Raw genomic sequence first — 24,362 nt, 5'->3', positions numbered from 1 at the left:
CAAGACACGTGTCTGTCTGTGCTTCATTGAGTCGAAAATGTGAAGATCTCCATGAAGGAATAAATATGATGTGCTACTCACTATCAGCCGCTTGAGACCGAGGAAGTTCTGCTCCACTGAGTTGGCCGAGAGCACCTGTCTCTTCATAGCGGCCTGGTCGCCCATAAAACGCTGCATGAGATCTTTCACCGCATCGCCCTGTAAACCAGAGAGCTTTAGTTTCTGCTTCACTCATAGAGTAACAACACCAAGAGCAAAGAAAAGGGACGACTGTCTCTGGTTTGTTCACTATATATTTGTTATCTAAAAATAGATTATTTACTAGACACATATTTAATGCAAGTTAAAGACCTGAAAATTTGTTTTTATTTTTAGATTGATTGATAAAAATACAGTAAAAAACATAATACTGTGATATAATATTACAATTTAAAATAACTGTTTTCCATGTAATTTATTTCTGTGATGTGCAGCTGTATTTTCAGCATCATTCCTCCAGTCTTCAGTGTCACATGATCTTCAGAAATCATGAAAATATGATGACTTGCTGCTCACATTTTATTGTTCAGGATTCTTTAATGAATACAGTGTTCACAAGAACAGCATTTATGTCAAATAATATTGTAAATGCCTTTACTGTCACTTTTGTACAATTTAATGCATCCTTGCAGAATAAAAGTATTAATTTTATCAAACTTTCCAGACATTTTCGAATGTTAGAGTATGTGCTTCGCAGACATATTTACTATTGAAACAGAAAGCTTCTAGTGAAGCCTTTAATTATGCTACTGAAGAAAATTCTGTCATTATAATCGAATATTGCACCAAACCTGTATGTTTTTATTGTTTACTCAAAACCCAGTAATATGCATAATAAACAGGGCTGCACGATAAATTGTGTGATATTTAATGCGCATCTTGTCAGTAATGCCGGTTCTGTGATTAGCGGTAGATCTCCATCACCTGCACGCTTTCACAATGAGAAGCATGTACTACACAGACCCATTGTTCACTGACAAGCTGTGCAAAACATGCGCAAAATATGATCGTGGTGATGGAGATTTATCATGCAGCCCTAATAAAAAAGTATCTTCATGTATTCCATGATAAATGGGTAATTCGCTCAAATTAGCTCAAAAGCAAGACTGGCAATTAAGAACTACATGACTAGAGGAAACAGACAAAAAGTGCTGCAAACCCCCATAATGCACTGGGCTCGATCCAACAGTGGACTGGGATACAAAAAATGTGCAGGTATGAGCTCTAGTTTTCACAAAAGCCCTGGGGGTCAAAAAGCCACCGGGTGAGATGTTTCACATCATCTGCACGGTTAACCATTTTGGGTTCCCTAAAGAATCTTTCGGTGATGAGTTCTTGTGAAGAAGAATCATCTAAAGAACCACAAGAAAGCAACAGCAATAAATAACTTTTTTTTAAGAGTGTGGCAGTGCTGACAAATAAAAAGGGATTTATTGGTGCAGAATACACTTTGTTCATTTATACACTATTGACATTATAACACAATACAAGTCAATGGCAGTGATACCCTTTAATGATGACACACTGTTCATTTTTGGAGCTGTAATGCTGCACTGACCTGCAGGTTGTCAAACTTGAGTCCAGGCATGGCCAGCTGTTCTCTGTCTATCTGGACAGGACTGATCTGCTGTGTGGCCACCGATATCAGCACTCTCCTGGTGTCTTCTGAGGGAAGCCATGCGTCATAGCGCTTATCCAGATCACTGGTGATCAGAGCGCTTCCGAAGGGGTCGTCTCTGCTCTGGAACACAGCCTGGAGCTTGTTCATGGGCTCTACGGGGCTTCCTCCAGGTTTGGTGGCGACGGGAGTGAAGTACGTCCTGGTCGGCACAGTTTCCGCAGCAGTGGCGGCAGATAAGAGAAGAGTCTCTGGCGGGGCGGCTGCTTTGGGCGACTCTGCGTTTGGGTTGCTGATTGATATGAAAGACGTGGACGTTGTGAAAGAATCGAAGAAGTCTGAAGCGGGGTTGACCGCGCTGCTATCCGTGAAGAACTTGCTGAGGCTGGGGCTCGGCTGGCACACCTGAGGGACCAGTCTGTTGGGGGTTTCTGTGTTGCCGATGGTAAAACTTGGAGATTTTACTAGTGTGGGCTGAAAGCCGTCGGGAATCAGAGCTTGTGCTTTGGCTTGCACACCTTGGCTGAAGATGGTACACACCGGGACGGCCTCGTCTTTGGGGGACGTATCCTTATCCATCTCAAGCGATGTATCCTGAGTTTTGGGAACCTCTGGTTTTGGGTCATCTGGTGCAACATTTGCCCTTTTGTCATCCACCTGCACAATCTTCTCCTCCTCGCTTCCTTCTTTACATAAAGCTTCAGATGCCTCGTCAGGTTCAGCAGCGCTTGCTGTGCTTATGTCTTCGTTTCTTCCTTCTGAATCTCTATCAGGTGTTTTGGCCTCCTCGTCTTCATTCTGCTCCAAAAGCGAGTCGATGGGGACCACGTCCTCTTCCTCGCTATTCGGGGAGTCAGAAATCATCACGCTCTCCATCATCTGGTCATTCAGCTTGTCCATCAGGCTCTCAGAGTGACAGCTGTCATCCTGCGGCGAAACAAACGTTTCGGCGTCCAGATCGATGCTCTCTTGGAAAGAGTCTTCTGTCGGGTCGGTCTGGGATGGGATGGAGGCTTCTAGCATCTCATCTGCTTCATCTATGTCCAGAGAAACAGGTCTCTGACCTTCACTGCGGTCCATGAGTACAATCTGGATGTTCAGACAAAACAGAGATCAATGACTAATAAATAAACTATAGTCACATAAACATCCTAGAAGGAGACTTTAGCATACTTATTGTGCAAATAATCTACATTAAAAATATAAAAGTATGAACTGAATGTAATGTTTTGGACACTTAATTGCATATTAACTGCAATTAAATGGAAATGTATTCTACTAAAAAATCATATTAAATACAATTAGCTGAAATTCAGAGTTTTTTTTTTAGAGCCGCTTAATATAGCACAAGACATTTAGCATTATCTTAGTTCACAAAATATTTAAGGAAACAATCATTTAATTAAATACTAGAACACAAATCAATCAGAAAGACTAAAGTATAGAGAAATATCATGATTTTACAAGTAGCCTTTAAGCTTTTTTAAAGAAAACAACAATAATAATAATAATAATAATAATCTGGAGGAACATTCTGGAGGAAACAATTAAAACAGAAACACGATTAAAATGCTGTTTAACAATAATAATAATCACATATTGAATATCTGAAGAGCTCTGTAACTAAAACGCAATGCTGACATTTAGTCAGACCCTCAGATTCTTCACCACACGTCAGCATAGAGAGAAATATATATAATATTATAAAACAGTAAAAAAACAACAACAACAAGACTTTACCTTCTGTGAAATGAACGCTAGGATGACAGCAATGTAAACACACGCATGCGCGCGGACGTAGGAAGAATAACCCTACGGTGTGCGAAAGGTGTCAAACATCTTCGCTACGTCGGAGGCTAGTATTCTCGAACAACACTTACGCTAAAAACCCCTAAGAACTATGTCGTAGTGAAGAGTGTTACGGGAGTTTCCATGCGATGTTTGCGTAAGTCTTATTTCACTCTTGCGGAACTGCTGTAGCTGTTAGTAGTATTTGATGAACAGGAGAATGTTTCACTCTGAATTAAATGATAAATAAATAAGTGTCTGACTGAGTGAAGATGGAGGATGATGCACCAGTTATTTACGGCCTGGAGTTTCAGGTACTGTAGCATTGTTTACCTTTTCATTTATGCACACAACACACGAGCTGTTTCACAGTGAACTGGGAACTGTGTTTGACTGTTGTGATAGTTATCTTATTAAAAACTAGATTTTGTATTAAACATAACACATGGAGAGCTATTTTCCTTTTCCGTTTTATACATCTGTCACAATGTAAGTATACACATTAATAAGTGTAGGATCAGATGCTAATACCATAGCACTGCAATATATTACGTTTGTCATGTTCATAAATAAATGCCAAAATAAAAGACATTCACCAAATAAAAGATATACACCATATGTATTCATAAATCATGTTTTGTTTTGTTTATTTAGTACCATATTTGTATATTTTTTTTGTACTATTGTTAACCTACTTAAGATTAGACCAGAGTTATTACAGCTAACTAAACTAAACTTAACTAAATAAAATAAACATTAACTGAAATAAAATATAACACAATAAAATAAACGTATTTCAGCTAGCTCTTATTTTAGATCATTTCCATACAGTTTAACTTGATGAACAAAACTAACTAAAACTAAAAATAATATAGACTAGGGAAAAAAAAAAAAAAAACTTACTAAAACCTTAAATTAAAATGACAATTAAATGAATTAATTAACTAAATAAAACAAATTAATTGAAATACGATTAAATTAAAATAAAAAAGATTTAACTGCATCTCACTGATACTAAAATAACACTGGATCACACAATATTTATGTATTTTTAGCTGTGTTTAGTGAGCTCCCTACACAGACAGTATTGTTTGCTGTCTATCCAGATGTCATTAGGTCATTTAAATGATATGTTTAGCTAGACAGCAGTTTTGGGCATCTAGTAAGCTACCTAGAAACAGCACTTTTGGATATCAAGTGAGCTGCTTGTCTAGATTGCAATGCTTCCTACCTAGCAATCATGTACCTAGTAAGCTGCTTATCTAGAGAGCATTTTTGTGTGAACTATGGGCAGCAAACATACTAATGAGCTCACCTATGATGCCCAGAAATGCAGTCCAGGTAGCAGCTCGCAGGCATTTGGTGTCATAATTGTATTGTATTGTCTAGCATTTTGGCTGTGTATCATTAATGCATGGGCTGTCGTCCTCTCTGCATGTTTTCAGGCACGTGCTCTGACAGCTCAGACAGCTGAGACAGATGCCATCAGGTTTCTAGTGGGCACACAGTCACTCAAATTTGATAACCAGGTGAGTGGACGGACACATGGGATTTATTGTGCATCCTGTGGATTTATCTGGAATTCTCATATTTGCTATAATGATGTTATATATTGAAAGGACTTTTTTATAGCAGGGATGTGTGTGCTTGTCATGTTTATTAATTCATGCTCACACATATAACACACTACACTACACTACACACCAGCTATTGCATTAACTGATGTTGGGCCTATCATATAGAAACTTATTAAAATGAAAGTTATACTATAAAACTGTTAGCATAGTTTTACGGCAACTCAAGAAAATAGAACACACAAAAAAATATTTTTGTTTGTCACAGCAGGTAAAAAGCAAGTAAGCATTTATTGTTGCATTGTTACATTAGCCCTTGTTAGGGTAGGGGGGCAGTTTTAATGCATTTGGAGGTGACTCTCCAGTAACCTTTCTGGTACTATATTTGAGTCTGTTGCAATTTTATTGTTGTTTATATCAGACTTTGTTTTAATAGTTGGAAGATTTCACAAACATTTAAATATGCAGGCATTAATAGTGATTTGTAATGACTACAAATGACTGTTTGCAAACAGGTTTCCCAAACACAGCCTCTTAAAAAAAGAAAAAAAAAATTAGCTGTGCTAATCAAAACTGTTAATATACTTGCAGAATTCTTTAAGATGTTTAACCTTAAAAAAATATATATATGGAATTAATAAGATTAATAATTAATTAATGCAAATTAAGATAAATAATGATAACATTTAGCAAAATAAATGAGATAATAAATTAATAATTAAGATATAATAATTATCAGTATTATAAAATAAATAGAATAATTAATATTATATATGATAACATATGGTAAAATAATAGATATAAAAGAAATAAAAAGATCAAGAATAAGATCAAAGAGAATATCATGTTATTTGCCCCAAAGATACAACATAACTTCTAGGGCTGGGTATTGAGTTCGATAATTTTTAGTTCATGTATTTTTATATTTCATTAAATTTGTATCGAAAAAAGTATCGTTCAGAAACCAGTATCAAAGTATCGGAATCAAAAAGTTTTGAACGATCATTTACTATAGATTTACTGTAATAACACTAACTTCACCATGGTATTGTGTCAGAAATGGGCATCAAATTTTATTCTATTATTAATTTAGATGTATTAAATGTATAAAAAAATGTATTAAATGTTTTTAGACTACTGTTTTTCATACAAATACCCAGAAACCATGTAGTTATATTTTTACCATGGTATTGAGGTGCCATGTGTGGTTTTAACTGTGGTTATCATGATCTAAACATAAAGATGAGGTTGTTACATTTTTTACAGATGTCACTGTTTTTGATAACGGACATAAATTTACGCCTGCATCCAAACTCAAGCTACTGTCAAATGTGCATTCCTAAGAGACAGAAAAAGTTATATTATTAATATTGCATCCTGCACTGCAAACTGTGCTGAAGATATGAGTCAAAGTCAGGTAACACAAACCTGTTTCATAATTTGAAATTTATTGTGATACTTATTGATATCGACTGATATGGAAAAAAAATATTGTGATATGTTTTTGTTAGCCATATCATCCAGCCCTGTAAATTCCACATGACAAAGGGGGATTTATTCTGAAAACAAAAACAAAAAAAACTTTTTTATTAACTCATGTCATTCCAAATCTTCTTTTGTGTTCCACAGAATAAAAACAAAAATAATTGTCTGTTGATTGAGTAGTAAACCTGAATCTGAACACTGAAACAATGACAGGTATTTTGCATATTCTGTGAAGGGTTTGTAAAGTTATGAGCACAACTGTATGGTCTTTATTTTTCACTTGGCAGCTTCCAAAAAGCTTTGTTTTTCTTACTTTAAGCATACACAGAACAACATTTTGCACAGTAAGAATTTTTTTCGCAGTGTCATAAACCCTCCCTGCAGCAAGTCATTTCCTGAGCGCCACATACTGAGGCTTGCTGTGCTCCTCTGAAACCGAGCCCCTGACCGCTCCTTCACATAACCACTACGGCAAGAGACGAGGCCCGTGTGATCATTCAGGCTGATAAATCATGAGCGAGTCTCTTCCGGCCCAGCACTCATTACAGAACCTTCCGACTCCACCAATTATCCTGTCCAGCCATCAGAATTTATTTGTATTCCTTCCCTCCATAAACTTATAACGTTGCCTAATAATTCTCCTTCAGTGCAGGCCAACCCAAGGTTAATGGCTTCCTCTTCAGCTCCTCACGTACAGTATGCATGCGCTCACTCTCGCTCTTTCTCACATGTCATACACCTTCACAGGTGACCAGAAAGACAAAAAAATAAAAAATAAAAAATATATATATATATATACCAGTGACAAATTTCATAACACTCTTTAGTGTTGTTATTAATTGAGAAGTGAGATTTATGCCTGGAATTTATACAAAGTTGCAGACACTTTGAAAATCTAAGAGTTTGTGCATAGTTCAAGCATGATATTCTGGAGAATCTGGGCATTTCAAAAATGTGTTCATGGTGAACCTATGATTAAATGTATAAACTGTGTAAAATCTGCTGAATCACCAAAACCTTAAAGTCGTTGTAAATTTGTTAATTACAGGTCTCTCCATACTTTCCTTATTGACTAATCACATTATATTAACAGTTATTTTATATTACAGGTTTTTTTAAATAGTATGTTTGGACATGCAAATGAGGCATTATCTAAATAAATATGCTCTAATTTGCATTTATTTGTAGAACAGAAATCTGAACATTGGATAAAGCCAGTTTCTAATTCACTATTTTTTTTTTTTTTTTTTTTTTTTTTTTTTTTTTACATATTAGAGTTAAAGATTTTTACAGAGGGGATTTCGTATTGCTCTTTTATTGACTCCATATATCAGACAGAATAAACAACAACACTGATTTAAAAAAATAAATAAAAGTCAGGTGAATGATGAACAAACTCTGTAAAAAAGCCTTCAGAATATTAAGGTAAATAAAACTGCTAAGTTTGATGTCTGAAAGTGCTGCTGAAGTGGAGACTTCTGACTCATTTTGAGAAAACAGCCTTTAAAGATATGTATTGTAATATGCAGACGCAAATAGAAAAAGTGCAATAAAATTAAACAATGGTTTTGCTTGGAGTGTCTTGTCCTAAAATATGATTTATCTAAATTATTTATCAAGATTAAAAGACCAAATGTCTTTCAGTTTTGCTTCACCAAGTGATCTGATCTATTTTAATGCTGTTTAGATGTTTTTAGTGAAAAATGAGACACAGAATATGATTTTGTGACGTGAACACAACTCCATTATCCACATAATGACAACACTTACAGTGGAATATTACCAACAGTGCACATGAAGTCTCTCAGTAAAATAACTTTCTACTGCCTCTTCAAATGTGCCGTGCTCTGCATATAACTTTTAGGCATCTAACATTAGTTCAAAAGATGCAGTCGCTTCAAAGTTGAAATAAAAACTGGGAAATGAGTGTCAGGAGTGTGTGAAGTTAAAAAGCGTTTGAGATTTCATTTACTGTCATATTAAAGCAAATATCTGCGAGTCTAGTCCCAGCTCTTTGAACTGCCATCTGGACGCTCTGTTTTTTCTCTTCTGCAGATTCACATCATTGACTTTGATGATGAGAATAATATGATTAATAAGAGCGTTCTCCTGCACGATGCTGGTGAGATCTGGCACATCAACGGCAGTCCTGCAGACAAGGCAGTGCTGACCACCTGCTACAGCAAGAGTGAGTCTCTCTTTCTCTTCCTCTCACTATTGACTAAAAACTACAGGCAGGATTCACTAAATGATATACTGATATACTAGTGTGTGTTTAAAAAAAATGCTTTTATTCAGCCAATATGCATTAAACAGCACATAAGTGACATTTAAAACATTTATAATGTTACAAAATATTCTATTCTGTATGTGTGTGTGTGTGTGTGTGTGTGTGTGTGTGCGTGCGTGTGGGGGTGCGTGTGTTTGCACATATAAAAGGATCTAAATACCAGTCATGCAGAATAAGGCATTAAAATGTGCTTTATAAGTAATAATAAACAGCCAATATGCCAGAAATATACATGCTACTAAGTGACTAGGTAGTAGTTATATATATCTCCTAAGGTAGCATCATTTTGCTGTCTACTGTTTAGAACAGCCTTTTTATTTTGAGCATTGATATGCTGTGTAGATTTGCAAATTAATCTAGTCAATTTCTCAATAAGTTTATTACAACCCGAATTCCGGAAAAGTTGGGACGTTTTTTAAATTTTAATAAAATGAAAACTAAAAGACTTTCAAATCACATGAGCCAATATTTTATTCACAATAGAACATAGATAACATAGCAAATGTTTAAACTGAGAAAGTTTACAATTTTATGCACAAAATGAGCTCATTTCAATTTTGATTTCTGCTACAGGTCTCAAAATAGTTGGGACGGGGCATGTTTACCATGGTGTAGCATCTCCTTTTCTTTTCAAAACAGTTTGAAGACGTCTGGGCATTGAGGCTATGAGTTGCTGGAGTTTTGTTGTTGGAATTTGGTCCCATTCTTGCCTTATATAGATTTCCAGCTGCTGAAGAGTTCGTGGTCGTCTTTGACGTATTTTTCGTTTAATGATGCGCCAAATGTTCTCTATAGGTGAAAGATCTGGACTGCAGGCAGGCCAGGTTAGCACCCGGACTCTTCTACGACGAAGCCATGCTGTTGTTATAGCTGCAGTATGTGGTTTTGCATTGTCCTGCTGAAATAAACAAGGCCTTCCCTGAAATAGACGTTGTTTGGAGGGAAGCATATGTTGCTCTAAAACCTTTATATACCTTTCAGCATTCACAGAGCCTTCCAAAACATGCAAGCTGCCCATACCGTATGCACTTATGCACCCCCATACCATCAGAGATGCTGGCTTTTGAACTGAACGCTGATAACATGCTGGAAGGTCTCCCTCCTCTTTAGCCCGGAGGACACGGCGTCCGTGATTTCCAACAAGAATGTCAAATTTGGACTCGTCTGACCATAAAACACTATTCCACTTTGAAATAGTCCATTTTAAATGAGCCTTGGCCCACAGGACACGACGGCGCTTCTGGACCATGTTCACATATGGCTTCCTTTTTGCATGATAGAGCTTTAGTTGGCATCTGCTGATGGCACGGTGGATTGTGTTTACCGACAGTGGTTTCTGAAAGTATTCCTGGGCCCATTTAGTAATGTCATTGACACAATCATGCCGATGAGTGATGCAGTGTCGTCTGAGAGCCCGAAGACCACGGGCATCCAATAAAGGTCTCCGGCCTTGTCCCTTACGCACAGAGATTTGTCCAGTTTCTCTGAATCTTTTGATGATGTTATGCACTGTAGATGATGAGATTTGCAAAGCCTTTGCAATTTGACGTTGAGGAACATTGTTTTTAAAGTTTTCCACAATTTTTTTACGCAGTCTTTCACAGATTGGAGAGCCTCTGCCCATCTTTACTTCTGAGAGACTCTGCTTCTCTAAGACAAAGCTTTTATAGCTAATCATGTTACAGACCTGATATCAATTTCAAAATCAACTTAATTAATCACTAGATGTTCTCCCAGCTGAATCTTTTCAAAACTGCTTGCTTTTTTAGCCATTTGTTGCCCCCGTGCCAACTTTTTTGAGACCTGTAGCAGGCATTCAATTTTAAATGAGCTAATTAAGTGGATAAAAGTGTAAAATTTCTCAGTTTAAACATTTGCTACGTTATCTATGTTCTATTGTGAATAAAATATTGGCTCATGTGATTTGAAATTCCTTTAGTTTTCATTTTATTAAAATTTAAAAAACGTCCCAACTTTTCCGGAATTCGGGTTGTAATCTAATGATTCCACTGCTGTCTTCCAATTGTACAAGTTCTTGTACTTGCATTCAGTGTACTTCTAACCTCATGAGTAAAACTTCACAAAAGACTGTCTACTTTATGTGTGGTTCTATGTGCTGTGAGTTCACTGGCACCGTCATGTCACATTAAAGCAATATATGACACATTCTTACACTCGCCTCGAGGCAATTAAAAACATACAAAAACACAAAGAAACAATTGAAAGTGAACATTGTAATTAAATCCTGTGTTTATAAGACTAACGCCTGTGGCTTGTTACTGACAGTTTGCATAGTGGGGAACATTCCTTTTCTGAGTGAAAACTCAAGATATGGCTTTTTTTCCCTTTTTTTCATTTCTCCTTCCATCTTCATTGTGATGAGGCCAATGTGCAATATGTCATAGTGGAGTTCAAAAGAGGAATGTAATTACCGTGACATTAAAGCTAATGGAGTAGCCGGGCGGCACTGAGTCTGCCTCCGTCATCACCCACACTCAACGATCTGATCTGAGAACAGCTTTATTCTGACTCTGACGTACACTTGTGCTCCGCTACATGGAAACAGCCATTTCAACAGCTTTAGCAGCAGAAAAGAACCACAGTATGAAATCTACCAATTCATAGCTGAATTAGTGGATTAGTCAATGTTATGCAGTACATTAACAAACTGTGATGTGTGAACAGATTTACAGTTGAACTGATTTTTGTCTAAAACAGACACTTATTAAGCTTTTGTTTAAATTCAGTATCAGACTCATAATTGACAGGCGATCTGACCAATCATGACGTTGAATCAGCCATTTTGTCCAACAAACAAACCAAACAGGAGAGTAGATTTACTTTGGTAGACTTGGGGCCCTATCAAACACCCGGTGCAATGCTGCGCCAGGCGCGACACAAGTGTTTTCTGCTGGTTTCAGCCTGACGCAGTTGTCATTTTCACGTCCTGTGCCAAATTGTTTAAATAGCAAAGCCCATTTGTGCGCCCATGGCCTTGCAGGTCTGAAAACAAGTTGTGTTCTGGTGCATTTCAGGCACGTTGCTATTTTGAGGCAACTAAAATAGACTGCGCCTTTGACCAACTGTAACCTTGTCTAAAGTTTATTTAAAGAGTGTGTTAGTAATATGCACCTATAGGCGGGTGTACAACATGCATACACTTTGCTTATTACACATACAGGGATGTGCAGCAGCACACAAACATTTTTAAAAATGTAAATGGTGCATGCACAACTGGCTTTTAAAGGGAATGGGATATGAGACTCCGACACCAAAACACTATAGAATAGGGACTACCCTTTTAGACCATGCACTGGACACACCAACCATTTTTCCCATTCTTAAACTAGCTAAAGTGGATTCGAACAACCCCTAAGCACAATTGCACTGTGAGCATTAGACAATGCGCTTAGATCATTAAAATATGGCCCTTTAACTTGAAAAATGGCGTGTATTGATGTTTTTTCCGTGGGTGAAACAAGATACCTTCTGATGTTCATTCATGTTTATTTCGTGCTATAACTAGTAAAGAGGAAGAGATGATCAGTTCCTGTTCCACTTGAACTTAGGCACTAGAGATCTGTCATGACTAGTGTTTTCAAAAGGAAAAGCAACTGAAATTATTTAAATGGGGCGATGCCAGCATTTCCTTCTAACATTTTGAGCACTGTTGAGTGGCTTCTTAAACAGCTCTGATTGGCCATTGTATTCACGTGCTCAACAGATACAGTACAGACCAAAAGTTTGGACACACCTTCTCATTCAAAGAGTTTTCTTTATTTTCATGACTATGAAAATTGTAGATTCACAATTGTAGAAGGCATCAAAAACTATGAATTAACACATGTGGAATTATATATGGAATTCTATACATAACAAATGAGAAGGTGTGTCCAAACTTTTGGTCTGTACTGTAAGTCTGTGATTGGCTACAATGATCATCGCTTCACGCTCTTCACCGAACACTTCTGACCGAAATACAGACCAGATTGCTTATAACCGCTCGTAGCAGTATGTGTAAAAGATTTAGTCACTAGACTGATATGTTTACACAGAGGATTCATTCAGGAATAAAGCAAGTGACTGTTTTGATGAATGGCTCAGTGAATCATTGATTTGCCTGATTTGTTCAAAAACAAAGAGAAAATTCAGAAACGAAGCAAAACACAGATGTGTGTTGCTCTGAGAAGCGCAACAGTTCTGCTTTGTTTAGAACAATTTTAATTATAAAATAGAATGAAGTCATCATTATTGACAATGTTTGTCTAAAATGTCATTTAATGTTAACTTGCTATATAAAATCAATCACATTTGCAATTGAACTTATTTTCGTACTATTTTCTCATGTCATATTGCTGAAATATCATGTTATAAAAAAATAAATAAAAATAAACACTCATACAGGAGCATTTTTGTTCCCATGTCTTGAAAATTTCAAAATCTGACTGGAGGACGGTATATTAAAATGCATAATTGATTCATAATGTTAAAATCACATTATAAGGATTGATGAGAACCAATTGCGAATGCCGTTACGTTGATGCGAATGCATTGCATTCGTCATCGCATATTGGTTCTATAAACTAACTATTACACCTGTTTCCAGAAATGAGGATAAACTGACTCATATTATTTTTATGTAAGATATTATGACGTTGAAAAACAAATTCTAAATCTTTTCAATCCCTTTCTCCTGATAAACTGCAACTCAGAAAAAGGCGTGAAATGTCAGATTGACAAATGAAACACTTAGTAGCATTTAAAGAATGAATTCTACACAGCATTGTACATGGCACAGCAAGAAAGGCTGCTGCATTCAAAAAGACTCTCAAGTAATGTTTTTGAAGACAATACCTGTTCAAATGAATGATTTAAATTGTGTACTGCCACTCATACAACATTACTTATGATAGCACACTATTGACAAAACTACCATTTGAAAAATACAGTGGCTTCACCAGAATTTTGAAGCTTTAGTATCGCGATACTACAATAGTACGGTTATACGGGGCCGGTTCTAGATATTTGAAGGCCTTAAGTAAAATTCAGGCCCCCCCACACCAATAAAAAGCACTTGAAACAAATACGATTCCTAACCTTTTTATTAATACATCGTTACATGTTAAACCTGTTTTATTTTTACTTACTGTATACAGTACTGGTCAAAAGTTTGGACACATTACTAGTTTTCATATTTTTTTTGGAAAGAAGTCTCTTCATGATCATGAAGTCTGCATTCATCAGATCAGAAATACAGAAAGAACTATAATATTGTGAAATATCATTACAATTCAAAAGAATGGAATTTAAAATAACTCCGTGTCAAATGATCCTTGAGTTAGAGACAGTCGTGCTGATTAATATTTATTTTTGTAACCTGTGATACAGGAATTTTGAAGAACAGCATTTATTCAATAGAAACCTTTAATAACAATATTAGTCTTTAATATACCTTTTTTATCAATATAACACATGCTTATGAATACAATTATTATTTTATTTAAATAAAATAATAATAATAATAATAATTATTATTATTATTATTATTATTATTATTATTACCGACCTTTTGAATTACAAACTTTTAAATTGTATTGTTACAAAATAAATAAATGCTGTTCTTTTTTTTTACTTTTATATTTCACAATATCAATGTGTTTTTTTAATAATCAAATAAATGCAGGTTAGGTGAGCATACGAGACTTCTTTTAAAGGGATAGTTGACTCAAAAATGTAAATGTTATGTTTATCTGCTTACCCCCAGGGCATCCGAGATGTATGTGACTTTGTTTCTTCAGTAGAACACAAACTGAATTTTTTAGCTCAAACTGTTGCAGTCTGTCAGTCTTATAATGTAAGTAGATGGGAATCATGGCTAAAACATACAAAAAAAACATACACAAGCAAAACCAAGTTAAACCCTGCGGCTCATGATGATACATTGATATATAAAGGCACAAAACGATCGGTTATATTTATTGTGCACCCCTAATATTGACTACAGATGTTGTCATATCATTAATATTAAGAAATATTATATTATGTATTGCATTGCCATCTTAAATATGCACATATACACAAATCAAGTGGATGTGAAAGAGACGTTTCCAGTTAGTTGAAACTGGACGTGTTATGTTGTAGCAGTAATGCAATCATCAGCAGATTTGAGAAGATACACACATTTTTAAACATTAAAATGCACTGTCTATATTGACATTGTTTTATGGATAGACTACTTACCATGAACTTCACCATGTGGCTTTCTGTTTTGTATTATGCTGGTTATCTGGACACTTAAAAGTAAAAAGCAGATTTTGGTAGTTGAAGTAAGGTATATACGTATATCACTTAATGAAAGGTGTAAAATATACAGGCATCCCATAATATCAGAAACACAATTATTCTTTACAGTGAATTTCTGGCAACCATGACTGACCTTTTTTTTTTTTTTTTTTACAGTAAATTTACAGAATCTCTGTTTTATTTTTTATTTTTTTACAGTGCAAGTTATAAGCTTAATACTTGAGATAATGCACAAGCCATATATTTTTTTAAATGTGTAATTATTGGCTACAGGTTTTTATCTAGTAACTTATAACTAGCAGAAAGTGCTGATGTGCATTTCTGAGTGTCTCCCAAAGTGGCTGTTACTCCGAAGCGAACACTTATTCTCACCTCCCCACACATCAGAAGAGAACCTGCTGCCTATTTCTGTCTTCATTTTTTAAATAACAATATGTGTGTGTGTTTTCTACTAAACTAAGACAATGTTGTGGCTTAAAGGTTCTCATTATGATAATAATAATAATAACCTGATAAAGTACAGAAATGTAAAGATTGTGCATAAAACCGGTAAAGAAGTAAAAATACTAACACTGTGTCTTGTGGATTTAATTGTTTTGTTTTGTTGTTGTTGTTTTTTTGCATTCATATTTGCATTAAGGTTTCCAGGTAACACTGTACAAGAAGGTCCCAATAGTTAATATTAGTTAATGCATTAACTGCTGTTAACTAAGAATGAGCAATACATTTGTTAAATCTTTGTCTGTCTTTGTTAATGTAAGCTAATAAAAATATTGTTCAGTGTTAGTTTGGGTCAGCTCAGGACCATGAACAACATGAAAAGATAAAACTTTTGATTTTAAAAATATATACTTATGTTGAAATTATATGAATTCAGTAACACTTTATTTTACGGTTACACCTATTAGTTGCTTATTAGCATACATATTACTAGAATATTAGCCATGTATTAGTGCTAATTAAGCACATATTAATGCCTTATTCTACTTGAATTTATTCTACATCCCTAATCTAACCCAATACCTAAACCTAACAACTACGTTACTAACTATTAATAAGAAGCAAATTAAGAATTTATTGAGAGAAAAGTCGTAGTTAATAGTTAACAAGTGTTACCTATTCTAAAGTGTTACCATGAATTCAAATTAATAAATGGTTTTGAAATAATTGTCATTGTTAGTTCATGTTAACTAATGTAATTAACGAATGTTAACAAATTCAAAGTGATACAGATTTCAGCATTTCCAAAACAGTAGTGATTTTTGTTTATTTATGTGTGTATTTATTTATTTAATTCTTTATTTGTCTTAAACATTAGTGTGTTAAATGAAAGTCTTCACAAGTGAATAAATTAACAAATACTTTAGAAGGATTTTTCATTGTTAGTTTATGTTATTTGTTAGTCATTTATTTATTTATTTATTCTTTTATTCATTTATTTATTTTCAGTTGCAAATATGAGTCTGTGAAATAATAAAAGCATCATGAGTGATCTGGCCCCTAGAGGCAGTATTCACTACTGAGAGAACAGAGCTGCACACCCCTGTACTGCTCATATGGCATGTGCTGCTGGAAGACAGTCCACGGATACATTAGAAACGAACCCTAAACATTCCCGTGAATATATAGCATCATGTAAATTAACCTTCAAATAATATCTGCATATCTGAAGACTCAGCATCTTTGTTCTATTTGGTTTTTGTGCTTCAGATTTCAAATGAGCCTAAGTGGCTGTGTCTGTTTTGTGTGCATGCATGCTTATGTGAGATTCTGTGTGTGTGTTTCCTATCGGCCAGCGTCTGAGAGTCGAGTGCTCACATGTGCTGCGGTGTGGAGGATGCCCCCGGAATGGGAATCAGGCAGCCACGAGTCCCCCGATGATTCATCAAACAACCCGCAGACCTTGGAGCTCCTCTGTCACCTTGACAACACGGCCCATGGCAGCGTGGCCTGGTACGCCACACACTATCGATTTAACCCTGCAGCTTCCCCGTTCTCTCTCTCTCTTTCCTAGCTCCTAGCTTCCTATCCTTCTTGTCATGGCTTTTATTTCCATTGCTCTCTCTCTGTCTCGCTTTGTCTCCGTCTCTTGCAGCATTTTGGCTCTGCCTCCCTTCAATCTATTGTTCTGTTTTTTTTCTAGATGTTACAGATAACTATTTGCTCAGTATTTCATGCATCCATCTGTTTTGGTTTTATTTTCAACCTCTGCACATATCTTTTGTGTCATTCACATGCTTTATTTCATGCACCATAATTCACAATGCAGAATAGAAAATCCTGGTTGTGTTTTGAAGCTTTTGCCAAGTGGCAAGCCATCATACTCACATCCATCAGACGAGGGAGTTGCTCAATCTAATGGAATTTTGCTTCAGTTAAACTAAAAAATTTAAAGGTGCCATGTGCAAAAATTGAGGTAAAAATATAAAAAAAATGACCTACACGCATCAAAAGTATGAGAAGAAATAAGGCTATGATGTCATTAAAAAAATGTCAAGTTATAGTGCTGCAGAGATATCAACCTTAATTAGCAGTAGCATTACTAGCCCCGGCCCGACAGGTGTCGTAATACCAGTTTCGGCCATGGGAGGCGGTATGCGGGCAACATAACCACCAGCCAACCTGCAATACACGAATTACACGCACGGCTTGTGGGCGTACTTGAACCTGATGTCAATCGTGTGGAAAGTACAGCCCACTACATTTCAGTTCAGGGAAGAGAGCGGAAGGATGACTTAAGCCCTTGGCAAGAGACCACCACCCGCTACAGGGAAACAACCGCGCTCGGAATCACAAATCAAATCCGATAAGAAAAGGAGCCGAACCAGAGTAAACATCGGCACTGCTTTCAATCGCTGGAGACAACTGATGGACCTGAAAGAAATGAGGTTCGACACCGAACTTGCAACATTTCTTTTGGATTGGTAAGTTAGATGCTGTTAGTATTTCGCTAGAAGTTTGTTTTATATGTTTGTGTATTTTTTTTCGGGAAGTTATAACATATTGTATCGAAGAAATGTATCGAAGAAATGTATCGAAGGCTGTTCTATAAGCGTGCTAATGTTAGCTATGGCTAACCATAGCTGCGTTTGATAATTAGCTATCTATAACTTACCCATTTTTTTATATCATAAGTAACCTGCTCTGTCTAGTCTGTTGGTCTCCGTGTCCTCTTTGCTTCGTGGTTTTTCTGTACGTGAGAAAATTGATGTGTTGCATGAAAGCGTGTGAAAAGAGTCAATTGCGTGTGTCTCACGGTGAATGCTTGAGAGTTGGCAGCTCTGGTTACGTTGGTTGGCGCTAGCTTGATCAACATCAGCTGTCTGATGTTGACCAATGATGTTGACAGAATGCTGTCTGTCAAATTAATTTAATTCAAATAATGTGTATATACAACTCAATGTAATATGAACAAAACGAATATGAACATATTCACTGGTAAAGGTAACGGGAATAGCTTGAAGATGTCATGTTTCAAAATCACTTGACATCACCCAACGTTCCTCTGGAGGCAAAACGTCCTCTTATAGCAGCGGTTCTCAATTCCAGTCCTCGCGCCCCACTGCTCTGCATATTTTGCACGTTTCTCTTTGTTAACACACCTGGTTCAGATAATCAGCTCGTTAGAAATGAACTCCGTGCATGAACTGTGTTCCAATTGTTCATTGCTCCCTACTCTCTGAGCAGGGGAAATCTGTTGAAGTTTACCTCACATTGAAAAATTCATTCACTGATTTGTGCTGTGCAGCGTCTTTAAACATGGACAACTGTGACATAATATACCTCTGTAAATCAATACAATTTAAATTCACGTCTTGCGCACTTCAATGCACTTTGATTGGAACATATAGCTACGTTCGCTTCGAACTGGAATCAAGGCTGAATATCCTGTGATGTCCACTTCGCAGGGCACTTATGTTCGAATAGAACAAATGTCTGAAGCGCTAAGAGAAACGTTCAAAATGTGCAGAGCAGTGGGGCGCGAGGACTGCAATTGAGAACCGCTGTCTTATAGGCTTCAGCTATGCTCTAGGGTTGTTGTGAAGGTAGGGCGGAGCATAGAGACTGCCGTTTCTCGTTTGTTACTCTGGAGTAGACCAATTCACTTTATTGAGGCATACTGCCCCCATCTGGTATGGAATGTGGAGTATGACTTGATTTTTTTGCCAGATATGACAGATGGCACCTTTAATAAATTCAGATCTCCTTCTCACTGTACCGAAAGATAAATGGCCAAATTAAAGATTAAAAGAATAGTTCATGCAAAAAAATTATTTTGTCTTTGTGATGTTGTTCCAAACCCTTTCTACTTTGGAGATAGAGCTGTTATGAGATGTTATGTTAGATTCTATATCACCAAAACTGCCTTTTATTTAAAACGGGCAATTTGTGCAAAATTCAAACATTGCATGTCTCAGTTAGTCACATTTGGGGTCACTGGCGTCAAACTTGGTGCAATGTGTTGCATATTTGAATATGTACAAACACAAATGAGTTTTGACTCTGTCATCAGAAATAGGTTGATTGAAGATGTTCCTGGTAACCCCTCGTTTCCTCCATCATTCATCCATCTGCAAGGGGACAGTGGATACAGCACTGGGACCATCAACAACAGATGCCAGATTGATTAAACTGCAATGTTTGTACTATAACATAGACAACTTATAAAAATGCAGTGTTTGATCAACAATAGCCTGATGATGGAACAGCATACATGAATTTCAATAAACCCTGAATAACCCACATGCAGCTGTTCTAAAGTGAGACTGATGAATAATGGGACATTTCTTAGCCAAGGCATCATGACCATGAACATCATGGCAGCTTGGAGCGTGTGTGTCTTCTCCTGAAGAGGATTAAAAGATGTAAGAATGTAATTGCTTTTTTTGTTGAGAAAAAAAGCAGTTCTAAGAAATAGATGTTCACTCAATGACAGTCTTTTTCAAATTCAAGTTATTAGTGGTTTCTACCACTTGTTTTCCTCTATTTGTGAATATGGTGTGTCACAGTGTCTGGTTTGTGTTCCCTGGGTATCCACTAGATGTCCTCCTTCCCCACTTTGTCTGTCACTTCATGAACCACATTCCCCACGTTCTCTGTCTAATCATTGCACTCAGCTGTCACTGGTCATTAATCATTGCACTCAGTCAATTCCCCATTAGCGTTTGTCTCTCCCTGTGTATTTATACCCTGTCTGTCTTAGTAGGTGTCACGGAGTCCTTGTTGAAGAACTTGCTCTTGTGTTCGTGTCTGTTTATGTTGGATTGCTTTTTGGTTTTGACCCCTGCATGGACTGTTTATGATTGGATTACCCCTAATAAAAGACGTACTCGCATTTGGATCTCTCACCGTGTTTTCCTGTATCCCGGTCGTGACAGAAGGACTCCTTCACAGCGAGATCCAGCGGTATGTCGTTTGATTCTTCTTCCCCAGCCACCGAGCGGGTGAGAAGCGATCATTTTGAGGGAACCCACCTGGTCGTGTTTCGCGGGACCAGGGGAGGTCGCCGAGGAGGGGAGTGGTCGAGAGGAGGCTCAGCATCGCTCTCCACCATGGCCCCCCTTCGACCCGGGGCTCATGTGGGACAGATCAGAGCCATCGTCTCACCATGGCGGATGCAGAAGGGAGAAGAAGCGCACGTCCGCCGAGCCAGCGCCACTGCCCATGATGGCCACAAGCCCAGCGCCACGAGGCAAGATGGACGCCAGCCCAGCGCCACAGCACAAGGTGGCCGCCAGCCCCGTGCCACGATGCAAGATGGCCACCAGTCCAGCGCCAACGCCCAGAATGGCCACTGAGACATTTTTGGATTATTTCTCCATGCTGTCCAAAATCCTAGAGATTCCCAGGAGTGTTCAGTGCCGATCCAGATACTGTTCACATCACGTCTGCTGAGCCAGTGCCACAGTACAAGATGGCCACCAACCCAGTGCCACTGCACAAGGTGGCCGCCAGCCCGGAGCCACTGCAGAGGATGGCAGCTACAGTAGGCTTTCCTGACTTGAGTCAGGTTCCTGTTGACCCTCCAGAGTCGAGTCATGTTCCCGTTGACCCTCCAGAGTTGAGGCAGGTTTCCGTTGACCCTCCAGAGTTGAGTCAGGTTTCCGTTGACCCTCCAGAGTTAAGTCAGATTCCGGTTGACCCTCCAGATTCGAGTCATATTCTCGTTGATCCTCCAGAGTCGAGTCAGGTCCCAGTTGACCTTCCTGAGATGAGTCAGGTTCCAGTTGACCCTCCAGAGTCGAGTCAGGTTCCAGTTGACCCTCCAGAGTCGAGTCAGGTTCCAGTTGACCCTCCAGAGTCGAGTCAGGTTCCAGTTGACCCTCCAGAGTCGAGTCAGGTTCCAGTTGACCCTCCAGAGTCGAGTCAGGTTCCAGCTGACCCTCCAGAGTCGAGTCAGGTGCTCGTGGACCCTCCAGAGTCGAGTCAGGTGCTCATGGACCCTCCAGAGTCGGGGTCAGTCATCGTTGACCTTCCAGAGTCAGGGCTAGTTCCTGTTGACCTTCCAGAGTCGAGTCAGGTGCTCGTGGACCCTCCAGAGTCGAGTCAGGTGCTCGTGGACCCTCCAGAGTCGAGTCAGGTGCTCGTGGACCCTCCAGAGTCGAGTCAGGTGCTCGTGGACCCTCTAGAGTCAGGACTAGTTACCATTGACCCTCCAGAGTCAGGGTTAGTCCCCGTTGACCTTCCAGAGTCAGAATTAGTCACCATTGACCTTCCAGAGTCAGGGCTAGTCACCGTTGACCCTCCAGAGTCTGGACTAGTCACCGTTGACCTTCCAGAGTCAAGTCAGGACACTGGTGATCTTCAAGGACAGAGTCAAGTCACTGGTGATCTTCAAGGACAGAGTCAAGTCACTGGTGATTTTCAAGGACAGAGTTAAGTCACTGGTGATCTTCAAGGACAGAGTCAAGTCACCGGCGTTCTTCATGGGAGAATTCAAGTCACCAGTATTCCTCATGAACAAAGGCAAATCACCATTGATCTTCATGAACAAAGGCAAGTCACCATTAATCTTAATGAACAAATACAAGTCACCAATGATCTTCATGAACAAAGGCAAGTCACCATTGATCTTCATGAACAAAGGCAAGTCACCATTGATCTTCATGAACGAATAAAAGTCACCAATGATCTTCATGAACAAATGCAAGTCACCAATAATCTTCATGAGCAGAGTCAAGTCAGCACTGATCTTCTGGAATCCAGTATAAACACCATGGGATTACCAGAGTCTCGTCACTTCTCTGTGGAACTACCAGAACCTCTCCACGTCTCTGATGAACTACCAGAGCCTCTCCACGTCTCTGATGAACTACCAGAACCGTTCCACGTCTCTGATGAACTACCAGAACCGTTCCACGTCTCTGCTGAACTACCAGAGTCTCTCCTCGCCTCTGCGGAACCTCCAGAGGCTCGTCACGTCTCAGTCAAACTCTCTGAGCACCCGACTGTTTCTGTTGTGGCCACGGAGGCTACCCTTAACATGTTCATGTTCTTTGTTTCAGACTTGTTCTACCCGACTTGCTCTTCTGCCAGTCCGATCCCACTGTGGTGGTCTTCGGCGCCGCCCTGGTGGGCTTCGGTTTCGACCACACGGACGTGGTGGTCTTCTGCTCTGCCCTGGGGGGCTTCCGTCCCGACCACACGGTTGTGGTGGTCTTCTGCTCCGCCCTGGGGGTTTCCGTCCTGACCCCACGGTTGTGGAGGTCTTCTGCTCCGCCTTGGGGTCTTGCCTGGTCGGCGTCATCCTGGGTTCCGGAACGCCCTGATCCATCCTGATCTCCTGTGTTGTTGTGGTTGTTTTTTTTTGTGTGCACTTCCTGTCCCTGTTCCCCTCTGTGAGCCTGGCCCTCCGTCCCTCCCCCTGATCCTCCACTGATCCACCTCCCTCCTGGTCTCCCTGTTTTGTGTTACACTTCTGTTCTCTGTTTTGCCGCTTTACATGTTCCTCTTGTCTCTGGTTTCCCCCTTTTTTTTACCTGGCCCTCCATCCCTCCCCCTAAACCTCCACCTGTCCACCTCCCTCCTGGTCTTGTTTTGTTAGTCATGTCTTGGAGCGTCTGGTAGCCGCTCCGTAGTGAGGGGGTATTGTCACAGTGTCTGGTTTGTGTTCCCTGGGTATCCACTAGATGTCCTCCTTCCCCACGGTGTCTGTCACTTCATGAACCACATTCCCCACGTTCTCTGTCTAATCATTGCACTCAGCTGTCACTGGTCATTAATCATTGCACTCAGTCAATTCCCCATTAGCGTTTGTCTCTCCCTGTGTATTTATACCCTGTCTGTCTTAGTAGGTGTCACAGAGTCCTTGTTGAAGTTCCCGTCAAAGTCTAGTTGTGTTCTTGCTCTTGTGTTCATGTCTGTTTATATTGGATTGCTTTTTGGTTTTGACCCCTGCATGGACTGTTTATGATTGGATTACCCCTAATAAAAGACGTACTCGCATTTGGATCTCTCACGTGTTTTCCTGTATCCCGGCCGTGACACGGTGTGCATGTATCTTGTCTTGTCATAGTACAGTGTGTTTGAGTCCTAGGGTAGAGATTGCGTTGTAGTATTCAGAGTTTCAAGTGTACATTTTATTTGCACACTAGCTAAAGCAGAAATGAAACATACACAAATAGATAAACAGAGAATAGTGTTTGGTTTCTGCAGTTTGGGTGGAGGTTGGCAGCCCATTCAACCACAGTGGAACAGAGAGGGTGAAGGTTCTTGAAAATGACTTTGTACCCCATTGTGAAGGAACCACCAGGCACAAAATGTTCACTGACCATAAATAGTGTGAAGGAACATGCACCTGTAAGAGTGTAATTGAATAATTCAATTCAATTCAATTCAAGTTTATTTGTATAGCGCTTTTTACAATACAAATCGTTACAAAGCAACTTTACAGAAAATTATGTTTCTACAATATTTAGTAGTAGCTAGTAGTTTGTGCACGTTTGACAGGATTTTAGAAAAATAAAAAAAATAATAATAATACAAGACGTAGTCAGCTAGATGATGAACTATCAATATTATTAATTAATAGTAATTATATGATGCAGTCACACATGTAGCAATAATTGTTAGTTCTGTTTGTTGATTCAAGGTTAGGATCATCTGGGGTCCTCTGAGGGTCAGCATCATCTCTTCTTAGGTGTTTTGGATCCAGACTGGAGCTTGTGTAAATCCTAGTTACCACGGGATGTAAATCCCGTGGCAAAACATAGAAACAAAATAGAGACATCATTAGCATAGCTGCTGATCCAACAAAGTAAAATTA

General features: G+C 38.6%; 2 protein-coding genes across 2 annotated transcripts in view; one reads left to right on the top strand and one right to left on the bottom strand.

Moving 5' to 3' along the window:
* LOC132111832 (trafficking protein particle complex subunit 12-like) overlaps window positions 1-3,495 on the bottom strand; it is a 30,922-nt gene extending 27,427 nt beyond the window's left edge. Inside the window, exons 1-3 of the mRNA XM_059519453.1 lie at window positions 3,398-3,495; window positions 1,598-2,746; window positions 82-198 (exon numbers count right to left, since the gene is read on the bottom strand). Coding sequence (XP_059375436.1) covers window positions 82-198; window positions 1,598-2,737 — 1,257 coding nt within the window. The 5' untranslated portion in view covers window positions 2,738-2,746; window positions 3,398-3,495. The remainder of the gene's footprint in view (window positions 1-81; window positions 199-1,597; window positions 2,747-3,397) is intronic.
* A 104-nt stretch (window positions 3,496-3,599) lies between these two features.
* LOC132111834 (EARP-interacting protein homolog) overlaps window positions 3,600-24,362 on the top strand; it is a 54,039-nt gene continuing 33,276 nt past the window's right edge. Inside the window, exons 1-4 of the mRNA XM_059519455.1 lie at window positions 3,600-3,759; window positions 4,891-4,974; window positions 8,560-8,692; window positions 16,894-17,050. Coding sequence (XP_059375438.1) covers window positions 3,718-3,759; window positions 4,891-4,974; window positions 8,560-8,692; window positions 16,894-17,050 — 416 coding nt within the window. The 5' untranslated portion in view covers window positions 3,600-3,717. The remainder of the gene's footprint in view (window positions 3,760-4,890; window positions 4,975-8,559; window positions 8,693-16,893; window positions 17,051-24,362) is intronic.

This window comes from Carassius carassius, chromosome 31, assembly GCF_963082965.1.
Source record: "Carassius carassius chromosome 31, fCarCar2.1, whole genome shotgun sequence".
NCBI classification, from domain to species: Eukaryota; Metazoa; Chordata; class Actinopteri; order Cypriniformes; family Cyprinidae; genus Carassius; species Carassius carassius.
The sequence above is the reverse complement of the archived record's forward strand: the minus strand, read 5'-3'. Positions and strand labels throughout refer to the sequence as shown.